Genomic DNA, 24,599 nt, shown 5'->3' with positions numbered 1-24,599 from the left:
ACCCTTAACTAGATTCATTTAGGCAAATTCTGTGGATCTTTTTATTTGTATGAAAAAGGCCTAGGAAGTTAGAACTGGAAATTGGGAGTTTCTCAGTTTCTCTGAGTTCCTGACGTGTGAGTTTCTGTCCTGGCCATGGGTATCTGTGACCCGTGAGCGTCTGACTGTGGTATCAGAGGAAGCTGGGAGTCTTCCTACTAGAAGCACAGGTGACTCCGAGATGGTCAGCCAGACCCGCTCATTTGGTCTTCATGGTGGAGTATACAGTCTCTTCCTGGGGGTTCTCATGGACAGGCGGGCAGGCTGGTGTTCCTGGGGAGGTCGGGCTTGAGAGGGCAATGGAGGCATACACGATGTTGTTGTCCTGCGGGGGTGGGGACAAGGCATTAGATAGCAGCAGTGCAGCTGAGGCTCCATAAAGCAGCAGCTGCAGCCTGAGTGTCCCCCAACACCTCTGGCCTCCAACCTTCTGTCTCCATCAACACCCCTTAACTCCTTCAGACCTGAGTCTGAATTGCTTACCTTGGGGTTCTCTTTGGGGTCCATATGTTGTCCTAGAGAAAAAGGAACACAGAGTTCTGAAGTCGAGGTGTGTGACAGGAAGGGAGACAGATTGCTGGAAGTTCCAAGCCTGAGGTGAGGACCTTGGTTACTTGGAGGGAAAGGGTGAGGGCGGGACAGGGTGAAAACACTGAGGGAATGCTTGTGTAAGTGTGGGGTCTTGGGAGAAGAAGGCAGAGCCAAGTGTGCAACAAGAGGCTGGCAGAATTTACCTTTGGGCTCAACTTGCTCACATTTCTCAGTGTTTTCAGTGAGTTCCCTGCATGAGAACAAGATGGGCAACAGATTAGAGGCTGGGCAAGAAAGAATTAAGACATTAGGTGCTTGGCTGGAGAGATGGCCCAGTTAGTAAAGTGCTTGCCACATAAACATGACATCCTGACTTCAGACCCCAGCACCTACAAAGCTGGGTTCTGGAGAACTAGAGAAAGGCAGAGAAGTCCCTGGAGTTAACAGGCCATCCTGGACTAACAGATGAGGTCTAGATTCAGTGAAAGACCCTGTCTCAGAAGATGAAGTGGAGGCTGGAGAGATGGTTCAGTTAGCAAAGGGCCTGCTTCCCAGTCATAAAGACCCAAATTTAGATCCCCAAGGACCCATGTAAACTATGCTGGGCACAGCCACACAGTGGTGTCACACGCCTTTAAACCCTGCACTCAGGAAGCAGAGGCACTTGGATCTCTGTGAGTTTGAGGCCAGTCTGGTCTACTCTGTGAGTTCCAGGACAGCCAGGGATGTTTACACAGAGAAACCCTGTCTCAAAAAATCAAACCAAACCAAACCAACAACAAAATGCTCTGGGCACAATGTGCCTGGAGGGTGGGGGTGGAGATGGGTGGATCCCCGAAGCTGTTGTCTGGGCAGCCCAGTCAAACTGATGAGCTTCAGTTAGTGAGAGACCTTACTATAAAGGTCTCAGAATAAATATTAAGTGAAGGTGGGAGAAACTGAGGAGAGTCACAACATGGATCTTTGACCTCCACATACATGCACAAGTACACACACAAACACAACATACATGCAGGAATCCAACATGGAATGGACAGCAACTGAGGAAAACACACCATTGATATCTGCCTTCTAAACACACGGTCACGTGTGTGTGTGTGTGTGTGTGTGTGTGTGTGTGTATGTATGTATGTATGTATGTATGTATATGGTGCATGCTTGTATTCTCAGTGCTCAGGAAGTGGAGATAGGGGGACTCCTGATGTTCACTGGCCGATCCACCAGGTCTAACTGGTGAGTACCAGTCCACTGTGAGATCCTATCTCAAACAACAAACAAACAATCAAACAAACAAACCCCCCAAAACAAAACCAATAACCCAAAGAACAACAACAACAAAATCCAAAACTCAAGTGGGGTCAGGAGAAATGACTTAGTGGGTAAAGCCATGCCATTAAGACTGACAACCTGACTTCATCTCAGGGATCCACAAGGTGGAAGGAAAAAGGCAGCTCTCAGAAGCGCTCTCTCTGTCCTCAACATGCGTGCTATATCAAACTGATACCAACGCATATACGCATATGCACACAAACAAATAAGTAAAATGTAATAAAATTAGCTATTTAAAAAGTGGTTGACACCTGAGAACACACACACATACATGCACAGACACACAGACACACACAGACACATGCATGCATGCACACACCCAAATACACATGCCCACACTAGAAGCTGGTTCCCTTTGAGTGGCCTCTGCCATCCTCAATGACTCACGGTGTACATGTTGGTGTTCGGCCTTCTCTGGAAGAGGAATGAGAGGCCATTGGTAAGGGGCCTGGCTGAGGCTAGCTGAAGGTGAGTCACTCTAGGAAACGGCCTTATGCTGGGCAGGAACAGAGACTAGAAATAGGAAGAACCAACGCTATTCTCTCTCATCACCTTGATTAAAACTAGAAGGCAGAAAAATTTCAGATCTTCTGGGTAGGTGCTCAGGCTAAGGTCATGGAAGAAAGGACCTGAGATCAGACTGGAGGAAGGACATCTGGCCAAAGAAGACACGGGAGAGGAAAGAGGGAGGAGCTGGGGATGCAGTGTTGCTCTCAAAGTGCTTGTGTTAATTGACAAGGTCCTGGGTTCCATCCCCAGCCCCTCCTAAACTAGGTGTGGTGTGATGCCTGTCATTCCAACAGTTGGGAGGTGAAGGTGAAAAGATCAGAAGTTCAAGGTTGCCCTTGGCTTCATAGTGAGTTCAAGGCCAGCCAGGCCAATCTGAGACCCTTTCTCAGAAAAAATTTAGAAGGCTCAGAGCAGGTCACGTGCAGTAAGGAAAAGGAAAGACAGGAGAGAAGGGCAGAGACGTTGGGAGGTGAAGAGAAAGGGGCAAAAGATATGGAAGACCTAGAACAAAGGATTCCTGGGGAGCGGGGCTCACTGACCACAGAGAAATGCAGAGGGAAGAAAGGGAAAGATGGGAGAGCTGGCGGAATCCAGGCCGATGTTCAAGGCTGAGAGGAGCCAGAGCCACAGAGAGGGAAGCCTAGGCAATGGAAGGAGAAAAGGAGAAAGACCCCATGAGGACTGCGGGTGGGGGCTGTTCTGGAAGGAGACTTCCTGAGACTCTGCTGCACCCCTTGTCAGTGTGTGAAGCTGGTGGCCCAGAAGAGCAAGGCGTCTTTTAGGACATGGAGGAAGCAGACAGGATGAGTCAGGGGTGGGGAGATGTGCAGAGCCCTGTGTGCGGTTCTCCATTGTTCTTCTAATGCCATTTGAAGGGGCTGGAGAGATGGCTCAGTGGGCAAGAGCACTGGCTGCTCCTGCAGAGGACAGGATGGTGCTCACCTGGCTGGGATTTTGGCTTTAGTCCTCTGACCTGTGGGGAAGAAACAGTGTCAGTGTGACATCCGTGCTGATCGTCCATCTGCCCCTCAGCTGTCCTCTATGTTCAGCCCCTTCAGAGGACAGGGGTGATGGAGGAAGGTCATTGGCTAATAAAGGAACTGCCTTGGCCCATTTTATTGGTTAGAAGATAGGTGGGAGGTGTAAACAGAACAGAACGCTGGGAGGAAGAGGAAGTGAGGTCAGAGTCTCGACAGCTCTCCTCTCTGGAGCAGACGCCTGAGAGAGACACCATGCCCCGCTCCCCGGCAGACATGAAGCTCCGACCCAGGATGGACATAGGCTAGAATCTTCCTGGTAAGCGCACCTTGGGGTGCCATACACAGATGATTAGAAATGGGATAAATTAATATGTGAGAATTAGCCTAGAAGAGAATGGGCCAAGCAGTGATCAAATGAATACAGTTTGTGTGTTGTTATTTCGGGCATAAGCTAGCCGAGCAGGCGGCTGGGCTGCTGGGAACGCAGCCCTGCCGCCCCTCTTACTACAGTTGGCGCCCCACGTGATGGACTAAACCCACTTAAAAAAACCTGAGAATGCTTAAAAATAAGGGAGAGAGAGTTTAACACAGATTTTTGCTGTTTGTTGGTGGCATGCTGTAGAGAGATTTCCTGATTCGGCAACAGTAGCAGAAAAAACGCTGTGTCATTTTAAAGCGCGACTTCCTGGGGCTGTGCTGCCATTGCAATCTCTGTCTGGCTCCTGCGGGAGACAGAGCTTTTGAATGGAGCATTTGGAGTAAAGTGCTACGATTTGCTTGATGGCAACTAGACTCGCTGTGTTCTCGGGTCTGCTCTGCTTGCTAACAAGCAAGCGCCTCATCTAAGAGAGGCTTCCTGACTCAGCTTCAGCTGAAAAACCCTGCAGCTCTGAAGAGGTCCTGCCACGAAACACTTAAATGGTGTTGACGAAAAGCTGAACACATGCTTTTCGGTTTTCAGCCATAGCAGGAAAAAAGCTGCGCCATTTAAAAATGCCGGCTTTCTGGGCTGTCCTGCCAGGACAAACTCTGACTCTTTTGCACAGGCGGTTTGTGCGGTTTGCAAGCACAGGCTGCTGAAGCTCGCTTGCTGGCTACAGCCAGTACCTCAGCCATGAGGCTGGAAAGCTAAGGAATGGGCTGGATCCAGCCGGCAAACCCACACCTTTAATCCTACTGATATTGCTTGGTAAATTAAAGATTCATGTGGTCAGAAAAAGAGAGATATACAGTAAAGAGAGATTCAAAGACAAAAAAAATTTCTAAATGGTTTGAAGTGTGTTAAAAATATATGCAGACTAAAATTTAAAGTTCTTAAAGTAACAAAAAAAAAGGAAGAGAGTTGTTGTGTGTGGTACACACCTTTAATCCCAACACTTGGTAGGCAGAGGGAGATAGACCTCTGTGACTTCAAGATGTGGTAGCACACGCCTTTAATCCCAATGCCTGGGAGGCAGAGACAGGCGGATCTCTGAGAGTTCAAAGACAGCCTGGTCTACAGAGTTACTTCAGGTCAAAGATACAGAGAACCTGTCTCAAAAAGCAAAAAGTTAAAAGTAAAAATAAACGAAATAGAGGTTAAAACAAAGCTGTACAAAGATGGAAAATAGACAGAGAATTTTGATACTGTATGCTATTATGCTCTCTTTGAATTATTTGAATGCCGAGGAAGGAGCAACAGCTGCTAAAAGATATTTATTTATAAATGCTGCTGAACTAATCCGACATAGATATTTTGATGCCTTGACTTTGAAATTTGGATCTAAGGACATGATGCTTTGGAAAGGAGTTTCTTATTTTGTTTTCACAGAGGTGGAGATGCTATTCATTTCTTCTATTCCGATTTGGTATGATGGACCACGCCCTCCTGAAGGATTGTTGTGAACATCTTCAGAAAATTGCTTCGCTCAACTGCCAACTGAGATGAAACTAACACACAGGTTATACCATAAAAGACCTAATTAACGACGCCCCCATTCAGCAGGAAGCAGTTTGGAGAGAAATAACTGCGCCCATATTCCCAAATATTATTTATAAATGTTCTTTTACATTTAAAGGGGGATATGATAGAGATATGAATAATTTACATTGATATGGATTTTGTTTTAGTGATTTAAGGTCAATTTTGTTATATGTATATGTGTTTCTGATCTTGATTAAGTAACTGTGATTGTGTAGTTCATTTAAAAATGTAATGAATAATTAGAAATATAGATTGTTAATAGATTAAGAAATATAGGTTGTTAATGGATAATCATCGATAATAGTAAAGCTTGTAGTCATGTTAGTTAGATTTTCTAGATATATAGAGATATATTTTAGATAGACATTCTTCATGTCTTTCAAAGATTACAGAATAGGACATTTAATGTTTTAATAACTGAGGACTTTTCATGACAATGAGACACTCTGCTCCTGGCAGCACCAGTCTACTTCAAGAGGAAGATGGGCATCGAAGAGGCTTGTTATGGAGTTTGATAGCCATTTGGGCAAGAAACTGCTCTTGCCTGGATTATTGCATAAACTGGACACAGAGAACCCGCAGAGAGAGGACTACTGAACTTGCCTAAGGTGAGATGATCTTTCGGGGTTCCTGATTCATGAAAGAGTCTGCGAGACATTCTGCAGGACACAACAGATAGTGACTGAACTGACTTTGAATTTTCCTGCTTTATGGAAATGTCTGCTGGATAGCATGGGCCTGAAGGCTGAAGATGGATGCCCCAACGGTACAGAGGAACTTTGGGTGACTGTCCAGGCAGCAAGATGTCTCTGTCATTTCTAGAGTTTTAAAAGTTGCTTTTTTCTTGTTTGCTTAGGTAGTATTGTATCTTTCTGGAGTCTTTGATGGAGTTAAGAATAGTTAGTTATAGTTATAGTTTTCCTTAGTTATGATAAAGATTATTGTAACTTTTCCTTGATAACTGTTTTGTTATATGTAATTTTGCTATGTTAAAGCCTTTTTTTTTTTGTTTAAACCGAAAAAGGGGAAATGATGGAGGAAGGTCATTGGCTAATAAAGGAACTGCCTTGGCCCATTTTATTGGTTAGAAGATAGGTGGGAGGTGTAAACAGAACAGAACGCTGGGAGGAAGAGGAAGTGAGGTCAGAGTCTCGACAGCTCTCCTCTCTGGAGCAGACGCCTGAGAGAGACACCATGCCCCGCTCCCCGGCAGACATGAAGCTCCGACCCAGGATGGACATAGGCTAGAATCTTCCTGGTAAGCGCACCTTGGGGTGCCATACACAGATGATTAGAAATGGGCTAAATTAATATGTGAGAATTAGCCTAGAAGAGAATGGGCCAAGCAGTGATTAAATGAATACAGTTTGTGTGTTGTTATTTCGGGCATAAGCTAGCTGAGCAGGCGGCTGGGGTGCTGGGAACGCAGCCCCGCCGCCCCTATTACTACACAGGGGAGCAAAGAGACCGCCCCAGACAGTGAGGGTAGAGCCTGGACTACCCCTGCTGGGCTGCAGTTCCACACAGCAACCCCTCCCCCAAATCCCTGCCAGGTCCAGGCCCCACCCCCATCTCCTTTGTTCCTTCACCAACCTTGAGTTCCCCCTGACCCTGCACCTGCTTGTCTACTCTGCTTTCTCCTGTCTTCCTTTTTGTGCCCTTAGGAACCGCCTCCTTCTTGATTGTATTTTACTCTACTGGTCTATGTGTGTTGGTGCATACTGTGCTGTTTTAATTACTATAGCTTTTAATTGTCACTTATTTATTATGCGGCTGGGGCTGTGCCACAGTTTGTGTGGAGGTAGAGGGCATCTTGCAGGAGTTGGTTCCCGCCATCATCTGGTTCACAGGAGTGGACACTGAAACTTTTTACCCTCGGAGGGCTAGTCTAGCCTTTTATCTTTGTAATTTATTTTTTTCTAGAATTTTAAATTTTGTGCGTCTGTTTTAGGGTAGATGCACATGAGAGCAACTGCCTGTGGATTCAGGAAAGAGCTGATAAGCCTAGAACTGGAGTTACAGGCGGTTGTAAACTGCCTGGTGTGGGTGCTGGGAGCAGAACTCAGGTTCTCTGTAAGAGCATTCAGTGCGCTTAACTGCTGAGCCATCCCTCCAGCCTCCTATTGCAACTTTGAATAAACTCTGGGATCAGGCAGTGGAGTGCTCCATTATCGGTCATTTCATTTCTGTAGTTGTTTATCTCTTTTTGTCTTGTTTTGTCTTTGAGAAGGCATCTGAATTGGAGAGGATAAACTGTTTTTGCAAATCTGTCATTGTCATTTAGATGGGAATTGTATTGAATTCAATTTTTGTTGTATAAACACCTTTTTTAAAATAATCTTTAAGGGGGCTGGAGAGGTGGCTCAGAGGTTAAGAGCATTGCCTGCTCTTCCAAAGGTCCTGAGTTCAATTCCCAGCAACCACATGGTGGCTCACAACCATCTGTAATGGGGTCTGGTGCCCTCTTCTGGCCTGCAGGCATACACACAGACAGAATATTGTATACATAATAAATAAATAAATAAATAAATAAATAAATAAACATTTAAAAAAATAAAATAAAATAATCTTTAATTATTTTTATTTTGTGAATGTTTGCCTGTTTGTGTTTGCCATGAGTGTGCCTGGTCCCTGTGGCAGTCAGAGGAGGGCATCAGATCCCCTGGAACAGGAGTTACAGGAGCCTGTGAGCCATCGTGTGGGTGCTGGGAATCAAACCTCAGTCCTCTGCAAGAGTATCCTCCTATAGAGATTTGCATTGGTATGGATCTTAGTTATTGATACAAATTTAAGATCAGTTGTGTTACACACACACACACACACACACACACACACACACACACATATATATATTTCTGTTCTTGCTTAAGGTATTGTGATTGTGTAGTTCATTTAAAAATGTAATGTAGCCGGGTGGTGGTGGCGCACGCCTTTAATCCCAGCACTCGGGAGGCAGAGGCAGGCAGATCTCTGTGAGTTCGAGGCCAGCATGGTCTACAAGAGCTAGTTCCAGGACAGGAACCAAAAGCTACGGAGAAACCCTGTCTCGAAAAATCCCCCCCCCCCAAAATGTAATGTATAATTAAGAATAAAGGTTAATAGATAATCATCTATAATAGTCAAGCTTGTAGTGTTAGTTAGATTTTCTAGATGTATAGAGATATATTTCAGGTAGATATGTATTCTTCAGATCTTTCAGAGACCTTCAGAATATGGCATTTAAAATGTTTAAGAACTTAAGACTTTTTATGAGTGTGAGATATATCTGCTCCTGGCAACACCAAGCTACTTCAAGAGATGATGGGCATTGAAGAGGCTCCTTACGGAGTCGGTTGACCATATGGCAAGAAACTGCTCTTGCCTGGACTGCTTTATAAACTGGATATGATGGACCCACAGAGAAATGACTGCTAAACTTGCCTAAAGGTGAGATAATCCTTCAGGGTTCCTGCATCATGAATGAGTCTGCTAGACATTCTGCAGGACACAGACACACACGCAAATATGATGGACAAACTGCCAGCATAGGTGGAACTGTCTTTGAAATTTCCTGCTTTGTAAAAGAGTCTGCTAGTTACTATGGGCCTGTAGGCTAAAGATGGATGCTCCAATGATACAGAAGAACTTTGGGTGACTGTTCAAGCAGTGAGATGTCTATGTCAATTTTATAGTTTTGACAGTTGCTTACAATGTCCTTCCTGCTTACTTACATAATATGGTAACTTTCTGGACTCTTTGATTGAGTTGAAGAATAAATGGTTATAGTTATAGTTTTCCTTAATTATAATAAAAGATAAAATAGATATAAATATTGTAACTGTAATTCTTGCTTGATACCTGTTTTGTTATATGCCATTTTACTATGTTAAAGTTAAAGCCTTCCTTTTTATTTAAACAGAAAAGGGGAGGTGATGTGGGATTTCCCTCTGTATGCTGTGATTACTGTGAATAAAGAAACTGCTTTGAGCCTATAGCAGAGAAGGGAGGGGCGGAGCAGAGCTAGGCAGGGAGGACTGGACTGAAGGCTGGTAGGAAGAAGGGCAGAGTCAGGGAGAAGCCACGAATCCTCCACCTGATGCAGATGCTGGGAACTTTAGCTAGTAAGCCACAACCACATGGCAATATACAGAATAATAGAGATGGGTTAGTTTAGGATATGAGTTTTGCCAGAAATATGCTTAAGCTATTGGCCAAACAGTATTGAAAATAATATGGTTTTCTGAGAGGTTATTTCATGGCTGGGCAGTCGGGATGAAGAAGCGACCCTTCCCCCAACAGTATCCACTGCTCTTAACCACTGAGCCATCTCTCTAACCACCTAATATAGACATCTTAATTAATTTTTCCATTTTCAGAATGAGTTTTTTCCTACTCACCCACTTCCCCTGACATTCATCAACATCACTTATTATTCAGGCATCTGTAATGGCCCCTGAGGTTCAGACAGGATATGTTCTCATGCAACCACTAACAGCACCTCCTGTGTGCATTTGCTAAGTTCCCGTTTAAAAAGTGGGCCTTGCCCACCTCCCATCTCTTCCTTTCTCTCTCTCTTTCTGCTCCTCTGCCCTGCCCTCTGTCTCCCTCTGTAATTCTCTCTCTGCCTCTCTCTTCTCTTCTGCTGCTTCTGTTCCAGAAGCTGGTCTCCCTTTGCCCATCCCTTTGCCTCTGTTATTAGACACTTGGGGACCTGACTTACAAGGTTCCCCCTGTCATCTCCTGCCTCCTCCAGCACCACACTACTCAAGAGTTCCTGAAATGGTATTTCTTTCCTGGAAGGCCAGAGGGTGTCCTACATGACTCCCAGCAATTTCTGGACTATTCTGTTGACAGGAGAGGGAGGGGTTGAGATAAATTTTCATGGAGTCAAGATCCTTCAACCCCTGCCACAGGTGCACAGACTGAGGTGTGGACCACAGTGGCTGTCATTGTATTTATTCTTAATTGTGTTATATTTGTTTATTCACCATGTATGTGAATGTGCACAGGCTATGGTATGTGTGTGTTAGAGGACAACATACAAGACTCAGTTCTTTCCTTGTGCTCTGTGTGTTCTAGCATTTCCAGTGTCTTGACCTCCTGAGCCACCTCACTGGGTCTGGCTGAAATTATTTATTCTTTGACATTCTATGTAATTTTTCTTCCTCTGGGAGGTTCTCTCAACACCTGTCTCTCCTCTGACCATGTCTGTCAACACCACAGCTCTTTCTAAAATGAACACTCAGTCCTTGGGATGCCTCCCCCATCACCCACAGTTACTGGGAAACTGGATGTTCATCTACTTAGGATCCTCCAGTTTCAAGCCAGACTTTGGGACCTGGAGCAATCAATACAGCTGAGCTGAGGCGACTTCCAGTCCCTTCTGCGTTCCCCTCCCCTGGCTCCTCCTGGGCAGGCCCTTTGTCCTCTGATGACGAAATGGCTGTGTCAACAGAGAAGAACTGATTTTGGACTGGACTGTGAGGTTCACAGACTGAACCCTCAGAGGCCTCACTTGGAGAACCAGCTTAAAGCAGATTCCCAGTGGGGTTAGCAGTGCAGGCCTGCAGTCAACCAAACTGAAACAACAGCAACAAAAGACCCCAGCTACTCTAAGCAGAAGCTCAGAGCCTGACTCTGGACTCAAGAGTAGGCCATCAGGGATCTGCCCTGGGGAGGCAGGAAGCCACCCATAGCTCCTCAAAAGCTGTCCACCTTGCTGTTTTTAAAGACAGGGTCTCTCACTGGGACCCGAGGCTCAACAATTAGGCTAGTGTGACTAGTCATCAGCCTCGGGGATGATCTTGTCCCCCCTGCTCAGCACTGGGACTATAAGGATTGTGGTGACGGATCCTCAAGCTTGCATGGTTAGCACTTTACTGACTGAGCCATCACCTGAGCCCCAGGATCTGAGCTGTCAACAATCCCCTTCGATGACTCTGGTGCAGATTGTCCTGTGGAAACACTCGGGAAGTGTGATGGGAATGCAATCTGGACACTCACCTTTCCTCCTCTTCCACCTGAGGAACACCATCAATCCCAAAACCCCAGCCAGGAGCACAGCAGCAGCCACTGCCACCCCAACTCTGGTTCCCAGATGCAGGGTGTGATTTTCTCTGCTCATCTGAACTTCTGTGACAGTGAGGGTGTTTTTGGTGCATGCAGAAGTTGCAGTGGTGGGGCTTGGAGAGGTGGTCCTGGGAGCTGGGAAGAGATAAAGGAAGTCAGCATGGAACTTCCCCAGTAGGAGTGGAGATTCTAGAGAAGCCTCTGCAGCACTCTTTGCCGTCAGACACTGAAGCAATGGATTCCAAGGAACTGGAATCACCCAAGGAGTCTCAAGCTGGGAGAAGGAAAAGATAAAGCTTGGAGCCAGCCAGTAAAGAACAGATCTCCCAGAAAGAGAGTTCACACAGTTTGATAACTCCTCAGATCACCTTGCAGGAGAGACTGAGACAGAGGATGATGGCTCACAGTGGGCGGGGCCACACGGGAACTGGGACTGCTTAGCTGTGCTTGTGTCTTGTCTTCTATTTAGGCCTAAACCTCAGGTCAGGATGTGTCAAATCCCAAATATGGAGTTGGGGGTTGTCACTGGACCTCCTTGTTCCTCTTCCCAATCTGGTCATGCTGAGTGCTGGAAGCTGTGACATCATACAGTTATTGCCCAGTCATCTTTTCAGGAGAGACTTATAAGAACCAAGGGATCCACTGAAGGCTAAACCCAAGGCAAGGCTTTTGCGTTCTTGCTTTATGAACAAAGTGGCTGTCCTTTGCTGTAGATTTTTCACTGTAGCTGGCTTCCCTTCTGTTACATATTTGGGAGTTAATTCCCTAGTTCAGATCAGTTTCCCACTGCCAGGCCTGTTCCTCTCTCCTAGTTAATTGCAGAGATCTGCCTTCTTGCAATTATCTTTATCAGCAGGCATTTGGTCAGGGCTTAGGGTCCAGGCACAGAGCATCACCTGCCCAAGCTGCTGCTCTGGTTTTACCCCACATAAAAGATTCTTACCTCCTATGCTCACCTTCACCTCGGTTCACTGATGACTTTAGTTCAGGACTCTCAAGGGCAGCAGGAGAAATAATTAACTGCAACCCAGAGAAAGACCCACAACACCAGGATCACAACGACTGATGACAGCATAGCCCAGAAGCATAATTTAGAGGCCTGGTTGTCTTCTCGGTTTAGAGCAGTGAGTCTAACTCCAGACCTAGACCTTAGAAACTGGAGCATCTGGTGTGTTGCTATCTGATCAAGAGCCATCAGCTTCTCCCTGAGTGTTTATGTAGGTTACCTGGAAGCCTCTATGCCCGCTTGGAGAAAAGAAGTGGCATGCAATTTAAACAATCCATGCCCTGTTCATAATTTTACTGAAATAAACCTTTTATCTCTTTTATCTACCACCTAAAAATGTAGAGTAGCTCAGTAACCTTCCCCTCGAGAATCCTCTGATAATTTAGTTCCTTTCTTAACTACCTTTCTCCATTAAGGAGTTCATAGATGTGTGTGTGTGTGTGTGTGTGTGTGTTTGTGTGAAAACCCTTCTCAGACTTTCTATGGGCCAAAAGACTTCTGATCCTGGAACCTTCTAAGGCTGGGAAATTGCTTGTTTTAAGGATATATGTGACTGGGAACATTTGTAGAATGGGTAGAACTGAGAACAATGTAGAACAAGGACAGAGGGAGAACAAGAGGGACAATGAGAAATGATGGACTGAAGAGAGAATAAAGAATCATGGATAGATCGGAGCTGTTGGGAGTAGACTTCTTGACCCTCAGATGTTTCCCCTCATATGTTTAGCCCCCCTTTAGCTCATTCTGACATCTTTAATTGAACCCTGAATAGGGAAGTCTTACAGGCACGAACTTTAAGGCCCCCTAAGCTGAGAACGCCTCTTTCCTCTGTTTTTCACTGTGACCTGTCTCTCTAATTGTCCTGTTGAGGACAGGGGGCCAAGCCTGGCTTGTTAGAGCTGCCAGGACCCAGGCTCAGACCCTACACGCAAGTAACAAGTGGGTTGTTCCTCAATGAAGGAATGGACAGACAGACATGGGTATCCTGTCTCCTTTGGGGATGTGGGATGGGGAGCAGCTCTTAGAAGCTCACATAGGAAGAAGGGAACAGATGCTGAGGCTGAGATCAGGTGAGCAATGACAACTCTACTTCCTGGTAGGAATGTCCTCAGACGCTCATGTCATCCCTTACAAAGAGAAATCTCTAAGTTACACAGATCTAAACAGTCATTTTCTCGTAACAGTCCTTGTTAGAATAGAAGTAGCCTGCCAGGGTGGACAAGGCTGCTCCTTAGACGTGAGTTATTGAACAAATTCTCAGTGCCAGGCCTGCCTTGCCTCCCTATGCGTTATTGGTGAGTGAGGTTCAGAGCCCCCAATCCCACACAGACTATTGGCATTGCTCTTGGTTGCCCATCACAGCTACATGGTAAGAACCTATTACAGAAGATGCTGCTCACTCTTTATGTAGATTTTAAAATACAATGTAAATTGCATGAATTATATAAATAAGCAAATGCTACTAAAAATCTTTTGCCATTTTTATGTATGTATATAGTATGTGTGTGAGTGTACACACACTCACCTACTCACATGCATGCACATGATTGCACACACACGAAGAATAGGAATGTGCTCCTGAATATACATGTGGGGACAGAAGAGGCTTCTGTGTAGTCTTGAAACATTTTCCATCTCTTCCTCAGCGACAGCATCTCTCTGTGAAATGGGGGCTCAAGTATCAGCTAGACTGAAAAATAACAAACTCAGCAATCCTCCTGCCTCTACCCCCTTGGTGTCACAGCATATGCAGGGACACCCAGCTTCCTTCGTGGGTGATGAGATTTGAATTTTCCTCCTCACAATCACAAAGCCACTGCTCTTAACCATTCTTAACATTTATTTAAAGATGGAGTCCATGTAGCCCAGACTGGCCTTGAAATTGCTGTGTAGCTAATGACCTTAGACTCCTGATCTCTTCGCCTCCACCTTCCACTGGGATCACAGGTTTGCACCACCCCATTTAAAAAAATCAATTTAAAACTGACTTGGTGGAGCACACCTTAAACCCCAGCATTTAAGAGGCAGAGACAGGCAGATCTCTGTGAGTTCAAGGCCCATGTAGTCTACATAGCAAGTTCTCGGCCAGCTAGGGCTACATAGTAAGACCCTGCCTCAGGTATAAATGGATGTAATGTACGATATATCATTTGAACTCTGAAATATGCGGTCCAGTGGTTTACAGCGCATCCATTTTGCAGAGCAGCCACCACCACTATTCATTCCCAGACTTTTTTATATAACGAATTTCCTTTGTTCTAAATTTGACAGGGAGTGTAGGCAAATGTGTGTGTATACATATCTGTGTGTGTATCTTTGCACATATATCTATAAATATATATTACCTTTTTTCCCAGAATGTCCCAAAACAACAAAACATAAAAGAAGTTGTTGGAGGTGTCGGGTTGAGTAATGACTGAGAAGGAAAGAGTCTCACTGGCCACTGTCATGGATAAGGTTAGAATCACTGAGAAAGTGTAGTCCCGAGAGGAGAAAAGGCAGGTCAGCAACTGCGGAGATGGCTCAGTCCAGAAAGCACTTGCCCTCTGCCCTGGTTAGTTATTGTGTCAATTTGACAAAGCTGTAGTTATCTGGGAAGGGGACCTCAACTGAGAAAATGCCTCCATCAGATTGCGCATAGGCACGTCTGTAGGACATTTTCTTGCTCTGATTGATGTGGGAGGGCACAGCTAACTGTGGGTGGTGCCATGTCTGGGCTGGTGGTCCTGGATGCTGTAATCAAAGCAGGCTGATTAAGCCCAGAAAGCAAACCAATAAGCAGCCCTCCTCCATGGCTTCTGCTTCAGTTCCTCTTCCAGGTTCCTGCCTGGAATTCCTGCCTAGCCTTCTCCTGATTATGGAATGTGATAGGAGTGTGGAAGCCACAATAAAATTTTTCCTCCCCAGTGCTTTGATCACGGTGTTTAACACAGCGATAGAAATTCCTACTAAAACACCTCTGAAGCACAAAGACTTGAGTTGCATCCCCAGGGACCTGTGCCTGTCTCCATGTAATCCCAGCACTGCAGAGGGAAGACGGGATCTGGGGCTCACTGCCAGCTGGCCTAGCCCACTTGGTGAGTTCCAGGCTAGAGAAAGGCACCCCTCCATAAAATAGGAGGGAAGAAAGAGAAAAGAAAGAGAGAAAAAAGAAAGAAAGAAAGATAGAAAGAAAGAAAGAAAGAAAGAGAAAGAATTGAAAGGCATAATGTGTCCAGGGAAAGGTTTCCGAGGTTGTTACCTGGCCTCCACATGTATGTCCACACAGACACATGTGTGTAAATAAGTAACCACACTGGCATGCTCATACACATAAATTAAAAAATTAATAAAAGTAAAGAATCAGACTTAATATTATAAAACACCTGCTGTGACTTTTGTTCCCATCAGAACCCACATAAAAATCCAGATGTGGTGAGCATCTGCAACCTCAGTCCTGCTTTGGGGAGACAGGACCAGAGATGGGAGAATCACTGGGAGGCTGTCTGGGCAGCCATCTTGTACTCCATGGTGAGGAAACACAAGAGGGAGAGACCCTGCGTCAAAGCAAATTGGAAGGAGAGAGCCGACTCCCAAAAGTCCTCTGACTCAGCCACTGAGACACCCACATGCCTGTGCACACAAACAGGAAATACAACTAATGAAGACACAGTGGAACAGGATGGGATAGACAGGCCAGAAACACATGCTGTTTTACAAGAGAATCTAAAAATCAGATCCGGGTTTGTACCAGGTCCTCTGAGTCTATGTTATGACTGCTAGTTTGGAGTTTTTGTGGGATTCCTAATAGTGGAAGTGGGTGTGTCTCTGACTCTTTTAGCTCTTGTTACTCTTTTCCTTCTATTTGGTTGCCTTGTCCAGCCTATCACGATAGAAGATCTTTTGCCTCATCTTGTTGTATCTTGTATTGCTCTGTTCAGCTGTTGTCTCTTGGAGGTCTGCTCTTTTCTGAAGATGAAACAGAAGTTGTGGATCTGGTGGAGAGGGAAGATGGAAGATGTGAGGGATGGAAGAAGAGAAGGGAGGAGAAACTGTGGTTGACAGGTATTGCATGAGAGAAGAATCAATTTTCATTCATTCAGAGAGAGAGAGAGACAGAGAGACAGAGAGACAGAGTAGTCACAGGGATCTTTTTGCTTAGACATGAAAGACAAAAATTGCAAAGGAAAGTATTATTGAATTTGGCTGCAAAAATGGAAATAATAAACCAACCACAGGGTTCTTTATCAATACTCATTGCAAGTATTTCCTCTGGTTGTTCTTTCTTTGCACTAAATGAGGGAATTTTGGTCAGATAAACACAATTCTTTTGGGGTCTGTGGATGTAGCTCAGTTGGTAGAGGGCTTGCCTAGCTTATGTGATGCCCTGAGTCCCATCTCAGGCACTGCACACAGGAGTGGTGACACACCCTTATGATTCCAGCACTTGGGAAATGGAGGCTGAATGGTCAGAAGTTCAAGGTCATCCTCAGCTATATAGCTAGTTTGAGGCCAGCCTGGCCTACACGAGACTCTGTCTTAAAAGATGGAAAAAAATGTCTACTTATCATTAATTTTAATCTTTTAAAAACAATGGGCAGGAATATTCAGTTAGTGAATTAATTTTAAAGATACTGATGAAAGAACCCATAGTGGCCATGAGATGTAACTCAATGGCAGAGCCCTGGTCTAGCCTGCATGTGGCCTTGGGGACCATCTGAAGTCCTGCTAGAGAAGAAACCATGGTGTGTCTGACTGAAGCAGAGACAGGCATGGCTGCCTTAAATTGAGATTTCTAACAAGCACCTACAGATTACGTCTAGGGCCAGGAGAAATTAGGAAAGGAGGAAGAAGGAGGAGGCTGAGAAGAACAGAGATCTCAGAAAAGGGCGTTTAGGGAAACGTGTAGGAGGCACAGGAAATGCAGATGTAAAGCGGCCTGGCCAGCTCTGGCTGTGGACTTTATCCTGAGCCAGCACAGGGGTTAAGATGAGCAGTGGTTGGCCAGGCAGAGGCAGGTGGGTCTAACCTGGAAGGGGCAACCTCATTTATCACTGTACCGTGAGAACTGGCAATGCAATTAATGGAAACTGATTATTATTTGGCTATTAATTTTATATTTTTCCTTCAAAAAATTACTTTTTATTAAATTTTTGCACACACATAATGGTGCACGAGTAAGTATGGGCTGTGGGCTTTATCCTGAATCAGCACAGGTGTTAAAATGAGGCAGTGATTGGCCGGGGGGAGGCAGGTGGGTCTAACCTGGAAGGGAGAAAGCCATTTATCACTAGCACTGCTGAGAATTGGCAATGAAGTTAATGATAACTGATTACAATTTGGCTGTTAATTTTATATTTAATTTTGTAAATGCTTGCTTTTTATTAAATTTTTGCACACCTATATTCGTGCATGTGTGTATGTGGGGGGGGGGGAGCGAGAGCGAACGAAAGAGAGAGAGCCAGAGCTTAACCTTAGTTGTTCCTTCCTCAGATATCATACACCTTGTTTGTAATCCAGGCCATGTGAGCCCCTGTAACCGCAACACCATGGGAGATGGGGACAAGAGGATCAATGCAGCTTCATAGCCCTTCAGCCTAGCCCAGAACAGTGAGCTCCAGGTTCAGTGAGAGACCCTGCCTCAAGGGAATAAAGTCGGTCTTACTAGAGGAGGATTCCCAGTGCTTCACTCTGGTGTTTCCAAGCACAAAAATGGGGTATATGTACAACACACACACACACACACACACACACACACACACACACACACACGTATGCTTATACTATATATCCATGCTCCACAAAATTGAGATAGAAGGGAGGCAAACAATAGAGTGAACTCCAGCAGAGGCCATGTGTCTATAGTTGAGAGGCTCTTGGAGGTAAAGGGTCCTTTCAGGGTCTGTTAGTCACTAGCATGACTCGGGCAGGAGTCTCCACGTCAGTGGTGGTGCATGGTCAGTGCAATCCCCACACGGTGACTCAGCTGGACCTGAGTGCACTCTGTGTGAAAGCTGAAGCCACAGCTTCCACAGAGGAGGTGAAGCGATGCGAAGACCTGGTCATGGTGAGAACGTGAGGATCTATGTGTGAAAGATGGGGATGCCGAGCAAGGAGGGAGAAGAGGGCACTGAGGGAGGGGATAAAGAAACTGGGGCAGGGAGAAGTGAGGGCTGTGTCTTAGAGACAGGTGAAGTAGGGGGACCCAGAGGAGGAGGGGTGTACATGGGGACCAGAGGCACACTCTGTGGACGGCATGAGATATGGTGTAAACCCTAGATCTAATGGAGACCCTGACACAGCACCAAGTGGGGGCTGCTTCATCCTGGAGAAGCCAGACACACATGGATTTCTGACAATGAGGGTGGGGGTGGGCAGGGCAGTAGTGCAGTTGGGAGAAAGGAGCAGGAGACAGGGGTATCTGGGAAGAGCTGAGGCCTGGGAGGAGGGTGGGATCTGAGGGCACAATAAGAAGCCAGTTCAGAGAGAGCGGCTAAGGCTTGTGGATGGTTGTGGAGAAGAGAAAGGGTGAAGTTGGCAGAGCTCTGAGCAGGGCATTGAACACATGAGATGAACCTGTGAAAAGAATCAGAGGCATAAGATCTCTAGTAGCATCTATGGTATAAAGAATCCAGGACCACCAAGGCCTGACCTAGGATGCACTCACTAGGGGTGATGCTGAGGTTGGTACCAGGAATCGACTGAAAGAACACCTCCTTTAGTTTTCTTGCTTTCAGATGAACTCGGCAGAAGTACACTGCCCGGTCCTTCTCCTTCAAGTCCAGGATTCTGAGGACTCCGGATGTCTGAGGCTGTGTCCAGTTCAGGATGAGCCGATTATTGAAATGCTTATGTATGAAACCCGAAGAAGAGTTGTAGATCAATTTCCCATGGAAGTGCTTCCATCTCCAGAGAATCGTCATCTGCAGATCCTTTGGTGATTTCCAGGGATAGTAGAAGGAGAAGGGGATCTCTATGGAGCTGCCTTGAATACCAGAGAGGTGTGCTGGTTGGTTGACCCCAAATTTATTTACTCTGATGGATCCTGCTGAATTCCCTGTGAAAATGGGGAGAATCTAAAGTCTGCAGGGATTGGAAAGCACAGCTCGGAGCTTACCGAGTCTTCATCCATAGGAAGGTATGGGACACAGGGCAGGACTATCCCTAGGTGATGTGGGAGTGTCATATATCAATCTGTTGATTTCATTAGTTAAGTAATAAACAAACTGCTTGGGCTCACAGCTTAGAACATAGGTGGGTGGAGTAAACAGAACAGAATGCTGAGAGGAAGAGGAAGTGAGCTCAGACTGACAGCTCTGCTCTCTGGAGAAGAGACGGCATGCTTCCCGCTCCCAGGCAGACGCACGTGATGAAGTTCCAACCCAGGATGGACGTAGGCTAGAATCTCCCTGGTAAGTTACCTTGTGGGCTACACCGATAATTAGAAATGGGCTAGTCCAGGTGGGAGAATTAGCCTAGAAGAGGCTAGATAAAAATGGGCCAAGCAGTGTTTAAAAGAATACAGCTTGTGTGTTGTTATTTTGGGGCATAAGCTAGCCAGGCGGCCGGGGACGCAGCCCCGCCGCTCTTATTACTACACCTAGGTTCCACTTCCCATGTAAAAGGACAGACAAGAAAAGGTTGGGTTTGACAGACTCAGAGGGACAAGCTCTCTCTTGGGGCACAGAGACAGGCTGGCTCCTCTAGCAGTCAGCTGTCTACATGGCAGCCCACTCTTCCCAGCCCAACTGGCCCCTCCTGTAGTTAAGACAGAGTACAGAATAGCAAGGTCCCCACCACTCACCAGGTGGTAGACTTGTTGCTTGCAGCAGCAGAAACAGGATCCAAGCCATGGTCCAATTACCTCTCCAAAATGAGACCAGCAGAGCCATCAGGCAGGGGAACAGACCCTGTGGAGGGACCCTGAGTTGCTCAGGAGTCAGAAGAGAATCAGGGTAAAGGGATCCACATCCTTGGGGCCTACCCATGTGGAGGACAGTGTGGGTAGGACCTCCCCATCTCCACCCCCTTGTGGCCAGCAACTTCCTTTATCATTCTGGCCCTCCCCCGCCATGTTGCAAAAGATCCTCCCTTGTGGCCATTGGCAGGATGGCCATGCCCTTGAGCTCAGCCCCCACTTTTGGCTGGAAGAAACAGCCTTGACCTCTGCATGCCGGGCTCTCCTCTCTTCCACCTTGACATTCTGTCTTATCCAGTCTTTCCCATTCCCTATGCAGCCCGCAATCACTGTTTCCTCAGCTCCCATTTCCTCCACTCCTGCCCTCCCCTCAGTCTGTTTCTCACTATGTCTTCCCTCATGCTCCTTCTCTCTCTCTCTCTCTCTCTCTCTCTCTCTCTCTCTCTTTCTCTCTCTTTCATAATCACTGTTAAGAGATTGATAATTTTCTGCTTACCAGACAGTGAGAAAGGAGGTGATGAGGAAACAGATCCAGTCCCAGCCCTAGCTTGGTGCCCCCACTACGGTCTGCTCTTTGCACTCTTGCTGCCTGTCAGGGACTCCTCACAGCAGCCCTGGAAAACTAAGGCCCAGTGGACACTCTTGCCCTGGCTGCTTGCTGCCGCCAAGTCTGGAATATTCCTGTGAAATTCCGGGAAAGTTATAGACTTGTCTGCCTCACCTCGACAGTGACTCCAGAACTACTCCAGTTTCTGAAGGAGCCTTTTTGTCTATTGCCACCCTTAACACACACTCAGAGGAAGAAACCAAGGGTCAGAGAAGCCTGGCACAGGTCACATGACTGCCACACGGCAGGTGACTGGACTTCAGTCCCATCGAGTTCTTGTATTCCTCCACTCCACACTGACTTCTGGCTGCCTGCTCGGTGCAGTCTCTGAACTCCGCTCACAGAACACGGATCTGCTGCTGGACTCCAGGGAGGCTGTTCCCACAAAACAATTGAGTGATTCCTTCTAGCTCTGTCTGTTCTAGAGCCTCTTTGGATGCAGTGGGAAAAGAAGGCTCAGAGCAGCAATATGTGACTCATGACATCGCCTGGGACACCTCTGAGACTGGACACAGCTGGTCCATGATTAGAGCAGTCGTGAGATGTGGGGGCAGTGGCTGTGGTGGCCAAAGGGCTGCTTCTGTAGGAGGTCATCCTACCCTTCCCCATGCAAGATGCTCTCAGTTCCTTGAAGGGCAGGAAGACATGATTGTATTAGAGGAAGTAGCATCATTCTCCCTGAGTGACGTGGACAGAGGCAACTTCCCATTCCCTTAGATTCCCTGACATTGACTGCCTTCTCCATGCTCCCCTCAGGTGACTATGCAGCCGCCTCTGTAATGTCTGCTTTCTCTGCCTTCCTCACAGTCCCCATGGTCCTCTGATCCCTTGACCTGAGCTCTCATGGTCATGGACCTCATTCTCATGGCCTTGCTGCCAGCTGCACATGGACGCACTCTGTGTCCATCCATCCTGTCCTTGGAGATGCAGAGCACAGGACCTTTGGGATGATTTAGCCCCAAATGGACCATCAGTCAGGAGAGGGGACTGGGCCTATTGTACCTGTCAGAAAGCACCTCCCCCCCCCCCCATTGGATGGGGTCTCATGCAGCGCAGGCTGAGCCTTGTACTTGTTATGAAACCAAGGATGATTTGAACTCCTACAGAACCTCCTCTCTGCCCTCCAATGTTCTGAGTGACAGGTGTGCCCCATCGTGCCCCTTTGTCCCCTGCTGGAGATAGAATCTGGGGTTCTGTGTGTCCCAGGGAGGTAAGCATCCCATCAGCTAAGCATTGTCCTTAGCCTTAGCGGGTCTGAGAAGAGGCCCTCTTGGTCATGAGTGCTCACCTCCAGTTCATCTGGCCTTGCTTTCCAGTCTAGGGTCTGTAGGTGAAGGTCTCTCGATGGCTAAGTCTCTGAAGGAGGGGCTGGGCCCCATGAGGCTGCATCTCTTCAGCTGCTGGTCTCCAGCATTTTTATACAACAGGCTCTGATTGGTTCTTCAGGAGCCCAGCTTCCCCTTGAGTTCAGTCTCACTGCTGCCACCTGCTGGCCCCTGAATCCCAAGTCATGGCTCTGTTGTTTCAAGTCCTGGACTCAGTAGATTCCCATAGGGACCCTGCTGTGGGATGACTTCTGTCCAGGCTGCTGTAATCAGTCTCCTGCAGTGAGAACCATTTTCCCCTCAAGAACAGTGACAGGGCCCTGCAGCCAGGATGATTTCACAGGGGAGGGACAGATTCTGTGGAAGAGCAGCCTGGGCAGTGGGGTGCACACATGGGGCTTTTGTGCACAGGTGACCATGGGGAGTGTCAGACTGCAGTGTTAGAACCTGGCTGCTGCTTAGGCTATAGCACAAGTGTGTCCTTCACCCGCAGAATAAATATGTGTAATTTTAAAAGTTAAAACTTAAAGGGGGCTAGACATGGTGGCCCATGCCTTTAATTCCAACTTTGGGGAGACAGAGGCAGAGTCAGAGGCAAACATGAGTGGATCTCAGTGAGTTTGAGCCTAGCCTAGTCTATATATCCAGCTCCAGGCCATCAGTCACTCAAAAAATCCAAAACAAGCAAAGAAATCCAAGCTGGAATGTGTCCTGAGTAGTAACGCCTGAGGTTGTCCTCTGGCCTCCACATAGGTGAGCACACACTTGCACACATATGTACCTGAATACAGACACAGACATATCATGCCAGGAGACATCCAGACTGGGTCCCGAGAGAGTTGAGGGGATGCTTGAGAGAGGGTGGAGGATGATGACCTGTGGTGTAGACGGGACACTCAGGCTGCATCTAGGACATTACAGTAACACAGTTGCCTCGCCTCCATCTGAACCCTTCTTTCTCCCCTAGCATGACATCATCATCTTCATCTCCCAACCTCTTCATGAGCACCTCCCTGCACCCTTGTAGAGGGGGAGCCCCCAGAAGAGACTCTCTACTGTGTCCTAAAGTCTAGTGAGTGGTGGGGTGACCAATTTAGCCCATACTCCTCTTGTATGAAGTCTCCCAGATTCTGCAGATAGCCAAGGCAGAGGAAGGAACTCACACACCATTGAGTTTGAGGTCACAGAAACTGAGAAACTCTCAATCTCCTCTTCAACTTCCTGTATTGCTTAATGAAACCCTTAATAGTCACAAAAATTATTTCAGTGAATGTAACGGAAAATTGGTTAGGTCTTCAAGTTCTTGTCTCAAACCAAAGTGAACTGTGATGACCTGCCTCCATGACCTCACTCTGCTCTTTGGAGTTTGGAGTTTTGGTTAGCTTTGGTTTGTTGGTTTTAAGACAGAGTCTCATGTAGTTCAGGCTGGCTTCAGGTTCTATAGGTACTAATGATAGCTTCCAATTCCTAATCTTGCTCTCTCTACCTGTCAATCACTGGTATTAAAAGCTTTTGCCACAATGCCCGGATTCCTCTAGTACTTTTTGTTACTGACTGGCCCTGGCTGGGGAACATGAATCCTAATCACTGGTAGCCCTGCTAGACCTTATGCCTGCTCCCATTAGAACAGTCCTGTTCCCTTCGCCTTAAGGGAGTTTGGCCTAAAATTGTTGAGAATGCTGGTTCTGTGTAAGTCTTTGCTGTGGGCCCCTTTGTTATTCCTCTGTTTTGAACAAGGGAAACTAACATGACAGTTCCCATGGTCATTGGAGTAACATCCATGAGAACCCTTCTCTGTGCCCGGCTACCTGGATGAGGAGATGATGAATGAACCGTTCCTTAGATGACTGGGCAGATGGTCATCATGGCAGCCTGCCTGTGTGAACACCTCAGGGATGCTCAGAGGAGACACCACCCCAGCTGCCAAGATCACTGTGACCACGGCTGCTGCTGAGTTCAGCCTCAGAGGTTTGGATCCAGTTACACCACAGCAGACATCATACAGCTGACCCAGGAGACTCTACTGTAGTCGTGAGAAGCCTTGGTGACTTCTCCATCACCCCTCCTAGCTTCAGCTAGTCCCATGGGGATGGGACAGTTTTCCAATGACTCAGCAAAGGCCCCTGATTGATACACATTTGAGGCTTGTCACTGATGGAATAAGAGCTGCATCTATGCAGGGCTGTGATTGGTGGATCTGAATCATGCATGCCTGTCTTAGGGTTTCTGTTGCTGTCAACAGACACCATGAGCATGGCAACTCTTATAAAGGAAATAATTTGGGGTGGCTTCCAGTTTTAGATGTTTAGTTCATTATCTTCATGGTGGACATAGCAGTATGCAGGCAAATATCTTGCTGGAGCA

General features: G+C 46.7%; 1 protein-coding gene across 1 annotated transcript; it reads right to left on the bottom strand.

Moving 5' to 3' along the window:
- Positions 1-238: 238 nt before the first annotated feature.
- Positions 239-20,238, bottom strand: LOC121445897 (paired immunoglobulin-like type 2 receptor alpha). Its single transcript, XM_041648066.1, has 6 exons — positions 20,190-20,238; positions 19,038-19,442; positions 11,335-11,535; positions 3,352-3,382; positions 523-820; positions 239-364 (listed from the first exon to the last, which is right to left on the bottom strand). The coding sequence occupies exons 1-6, from the start codon at positions 20,236-20,238 to the stop codon at positions 239-241; spliced, it is 1,110 nt and encodes a 369-aa protein (XP_041504000.1).
- Between the last annotated feature and the right edge of the window lie 4,361 nt (positions 20,239-24,599).

This window comes from Microtus oregoni, unplaced genomic scaffold (genome assembly GCF_018167655.1).
Source record: "Microtus oregoni isolate MIOR12 unplaced genomic scaffold, Mior012 000003F_ref0000135, whole genome shotgun sequence".
Lineage (NCBI taxonomy): Eukaryota > Metazoa > Chordata > Mammalia > Rodentia > Cricetidae > Microtus > Microtus oregoni.
Note: the sequence above shows the minus strand (reverse complement) of the source record. Positions and strands in the feature narration are given on the sequence as shown.